We start from the raw sequence: 5,175 nt of genomic DNA on the forward strand, positions 1-5,175 counted from the left end.
TAGGCCAACCGACGGCCGCGCCTCGGCCTCGCACGGCACCACTGTATTTTTTTTTATATGACGAATCCAGGTGTACGGTACCATTTTTACAAGATCCATCTCCAGTGTGCCTAATCTATGCCTGCAGCTGAATGTGAGGAAAATGAAGGCATTCCCACATTTTGTAAATTAAGAGAGTTTTTCTTCAGTACCAGTTATTTTATATAAATACAACTGAAAGATCTAAAGGCCTTTCCACCTTCTTACAATCATATGCCTTTTTGGTGTAAGTCCTTCTACATTTCAAACAACATCTTTTAGGTATAGAGGATTTTGTCCAACTTAATCCCTTTTATGTCTACGAGAAAAACTGGAAAATTCAAACTCTCTCCTACATTTCTTTCATTTACAGGGTTTCTCTCCAGTATGAATTTTTCCCCATATATTGGAAGACTAGAACATCTGAAGACTTTAACACATGTTTTACATTCATAGGCTTGCTCTTCTGTTTGAATCCTTCCATAACTGTAGAAAAGGTCTTACACAGAACAGAACAGAAAAAACTGAATGTGTTTCCAAATTTCTTACATTCACGGGATTTCTCTCCAATATGTTCTTTCATGTTCACAAAGATAACAGAAACAACTGAAGACTTCACTGCAATCCTTTCGTATGTTTTTTTTTTCATATTTTTGAAGGGATGAGAAATAGTAAAAGCACTATCACATTTCTTACATACATAAGACATTTCACAACATTGTGAGCCCTTTTATGTCCTAGAAAAGACCTGAGGCACTTGAATACTTTTCCACATTCCTTAGATTCACAGGGTTTCTCTCCATTATAGATTCTTTCATGGTCTTGAAGGGAACTTCCACAATGGAAGGCTTTTCCACATTCTTAACATTCATAAGTTTTTTTCTTCCAGTATGACTATTTTTTTATGAAGGGAACTGAAACAACAGAATGCGATTTCACATTCCTAACATTCATAGGGTTTTTCTCTAGCATGACTACTTTTGTGGTTATGAAGGGAACTGGAATAGAATGCTTTCCCACATTCCTAACATTCCTAGGGTTTTTAACCAATATGAATTACTTTACGATGATAAAAGTTATTGGAACACCTGAAGACTTTCCCACATTGCTTACATACAAAGGATTTCTCTGTAGTATCAATTATTTCATGGTCACAAAGGGAACTGGAACTGAAGGGTTTCCTACATTTTTTTTTTTTGAGTTGGAGTCTCACTCTGTTGCCCAGATTGGAGTGCAGTGGCAAGCTCACAGTCATCCCAGCGTCGACCTGCTGAGATCTGGCGATCCTTCCACCTCAGCCCTCCAAGTAGACAGAACTACAGATGTGTGCTACCACACCTGGCTGATTTTTTTAATTCAGCTTTCTAAAGTCATTAGAAAGATTTTGTAAAAGGCTCATACTGGTGAAAAACCTTATGCATGTAAGTAATGTGGTAAAGCATTCACTCTTCCTTAAGAAACCATGAAATACTGCTACCATGCCTGACTAATTTTTTGATTTATTGTAGAGATGAATGGTGCGTAACTGTGTGAATGGGTGGTAAAGGGTTCTGAAAGAGGAATGATGTGGTATAACACAATTCACAAGACACCTTTTACATTAGAAAGTAAGGGACCAGGAGGCACTTTGTCTCACAGTAAAATTCCCTAAGTTTCTTATCCATCAGACTTTTATTAGTACAAAATGACAGAGTTAAGTAAGCCTTCAAGGACAAAGTACAGACCGTGAAAGGAAAACTCCATTTTGATCTTAGAAAACTTTTGTGATAAAGTGTGACTGTTTGCAAGATATAGTGCAGCTGCTTACAAGACAATATATAACTTTTATCTAATCCAACACAATAGATACCGCACTTTTAGAATTTACCTCAGCATACATGCTCATCTGGCTTTGCTATTATAGGCATTCTTGACTGGTTGTGACTTTGCACGTATGCCAAGTATGTTTTCAGGAGAGTTAAAGCAGGGCAGTGGTCTCCAACAGATGAGATTTCACCAAGTTGCCCAGGCTGTTCTAGAGCCCATGGGTTCAGGCAGCTCCTTCACCTTGGCTTCTCAAAGTGCTGGGATTATAGGCTTGAGTCTACATTTTTAATATTCACAAGGTTTCTCTCCAATATGAGTTATTTCATGCTTTCTTAAGGAAGAGTGAATGCTTTACCACATTTCTTACATGCATAAGGTTTTTCACCAGTATGAGCCTTTTATAAAATCTTTCTAAGGTCTTTAGAAAGCGGAATCCTTTCCCACATTCCTTACATTCATAGGGTTTCCCTCCAATATGTGTTTTTTAGGGGTATGAAAGTGACTAGAATGACTGAAGACTTTCCCACATGCCTCACATTTGTAGGTTTTCACTCCAGTATAAGTTCTTTCATAGTTTCACAAAGAGGAAGAGTGAATGCTTTACCACATTTCTTTTATGCTTAAGGTTTTTCACCATTGTGAGCCTATGTCCTTCAGAGGACTTGAGACAACTGAATCCTTTTTCACATTCCTTACATTCATGGGGCTGCTCTCTAATATGAGATCTTTTATGAGTATGAAGGTAACCGGAATGATAAAAGGCTTTCTGTCCCACATGCCTTACATTTGTATAGTTTCACTCCAGTGTGAATTCTTTCATGATTATGAAGAGAATAGGACTGAAGAAAGGTTTCCCCCATTCCTTATATCCATAGAGTTTCTGTCCAGTATGACTGAAATGCGTGAAACTTTCTCACATGCCTCACGTTAATGAAGTTTCTCTTCAGTATGAGTTTGTTCAAATAATAAAGATTACTGGACAGCTGAAGGCTTTCCCACATTCCTTACATACATAGCGTTTCTTGAGTATGAGTTCTTTCATGGTGATGAATGTAACTGGAAATGAAGGCATTCATAAATATCTTATACTCATAAAGCTTCTCCCCAGAATGAGTTTTTTAAATGCTTTTACAAGAAAACACGAATGCCTTTTCACATTTCTTACAAGCATAAGGTTTTTCACCAGTGTGAGCCTGTCTATATCCTTTAAGGGACTGGAGATGACTAAATCCTTTCCCACATGCCCTATGTTCATAGGGGTTCTCTCCAGTATGAGTTTGTTCATGCCTTTGCAAGGAAAAAGAAAGAGTGAATGCTTTATCACATTTCTTACGTACATATGGTTTTCACCAGCATGAGACTATTCATGTCCTTTGAAGGACTTGTGACAACTGAACCCTTTCCCACATTCCTTTAATTCATAGGGGTTCTCTCCAGTATGAGTTCTTTCATAGCTATGAAGGTAACTGAAACGACTGAAGACTTTCCCACATTGCTTACATTCATAATTTATCTCCAGAGTGAATACTTTCATATCTTTTAAGAAAACAGGGAAAATGGAATGCTTTCCTACATTCCTTACACTCAAAGGGCTTTGCTCTAGTGTGAGTTCTTTCATGTATTAGACAAGAACTAAATAAACTCATAGCTATACAACTTCTTTTACATTTGTAGGGTTTACCTGCAGTGTGAGTTCTCTGTTGTATCTGAAATAAGCTGGGAAAACAAAAGGTTTTCCTACTTACAGTCCATTTATAAGGGCCATTACTAATATGAGTTACCATGTGTTGTTGAACACTCATGAGAGAAACAAAGGTTTTCTGACATTGTTGACATTTATATGACTTCTCTTCATATTCCTCACACTCATATGGTCTGTGTCCAGAGTGAGACATGATGTACCTATAAATAGATGAATGACATATGAAGACTTTTCCACACATTCTGTATTCACAGTTTTACTCCAGTAAAATTTTCTTGTTGACTGGGCTTGGTGACTCAGCCTGTAATCCCGGCACTTTGGGAGGCTAAGGAGTAGAATGCCTGAGTCCACTGGTTTGAGACCAGTCCAGGCAACTTGGTGAGACCTCGTCTCTACAACTAGCTTGGCATGGTACTGCATGCCTGTAGTTCTGGCTACTTGGATGGCTGAGGTGGAAGGATCACTGGAGCCCAGCAGGTTCATGCTGGGATGGCCATGAGTGTGCCACTGCACTTCAGCTTGGGCAACAGAATTGAGACTCAAACTAAAAAAAAAATTTTCTTGTTCATTTAAGATTTGGAATCTGGCTGAAGGTTACTCCACATTAACTACATTATTTGCTTTTGCACAGTATTTTTAACATGTCCTCTGTAAAACATGATAATCACATAATTAATGGTTGCCTCATTAATTATCTTCTATTTATTAACAGGTCTTGAACTTATACAGGAAGTCCCCAACTTATTAATGAGTTTGGTTCTGAGATCACATTTGTGAGTCCAATTTGTTTTAAGTCAGGCAAAGTTAGCTTAGGTACCCAACTGACACAATCAGCTATATAGTATTGAATGTGTTTAACAGGCTATAGTGAAACCTGCTGGAGACAAATACATAAAAAAATGCAGATGTACATCATTCAACTTCGTAACTTGAAGGTTTGAATGTAGGGGACTTACTGTATTGCCAGCAGTTTCAGGGAAGGTACAGGTTTTTTGCTATGACTAAATTGTTGTGAGTAAATGAACTGCTTACTTTGCAATAGGACTCCCTCCTCCATATACATTATCAAAACAGTTATATTCATATATGCTATCTTAGACTGTGTCCAAGTGAACTATTTTGCAAACAGTGAATATCTATGTTACGTTGATATGTATTTTGGTGAAAATTTTATAAAGATAAACAAGCTTAAGATATGCTTATTTGTTTGGTTTCGTTATTTTTAATATAGCGTGCTCAGATTCCTTCAAGGGATGTTGCTTCCTGTTGCAATTGCAAATTACCTTTGATTTCTACAAGAATTTTTGTATTGGTCTTCAATATTCTGGTCTTTGCACTATTTCCTAAAATGTAGACCCAGAAAAATATAATGATTAGAAACTGTACAGTAATTAGTAAATTCTAGGTGCTATGGTTGGATATGGTTTGTACTCTCCAAAATTCATATTAAAAATTGATCCCCAGTCGGGCTCAGTGGCTCAGCCTGTAATCCCATGCCTTTGGGAGGCTGAGGTGAGTAGATTGCCTGAGCTCGCGGGTTCGAGACCCGCCAGGGCAGCGAGACCTCATCTCTACAATAAATCAAAAAATCAACCGGGCGTGGTAGCACGCGCCTGTAATTCCGGCTACTATGAAGGCTGAGGCGGAAG

General features: G+C 38.0%; 1 protein-coding gene across 1 annotated transcript in view; it reads right to left on the bottom strand.

Moving 5' to 3' along the window:
* Nucleotides 1-3,719, bottom strand: part of LOC103261162 (forkhead box protein I3) — a 4,798-nt gene extending 1,079 nt beyond the window's left edge. The window contains 4 exon segments of the mRNA XM_021712239.1: nt 2,801-2,880; nt 2,990-3,111; nt 3,222-3,360; nt 3,650-3,719. Coding sequence (XP_021567914.1) covers nt 2,801-2,880; nt 2,990-3,111; nt 3,222-3,360; nt 3,650-3,719 — 411 coding nt within the window.
* Nucleotides 3,720-5,175: the final 1,456 nt, after the last annotated feature.

The sequence above is a fragment of the Carlito syrichta genome, unplaced genomic scaffold (assembly GCF_000164805.1).
Source record: "Carlito syrichta isolate Samal-C Ts95f unplaced genomic scaffold, Tarsius_syrichta-2.0.1 Scaffold16134, whole genome shotgun sequence".
In the NCBI taxonomy this organism is placed as follows: domain Eukaryota; kingdom Metazoa; phylum Chordata; class Mammalia; order Primates; family Tarsiidae; genus Carlito; species Carlito syrichta.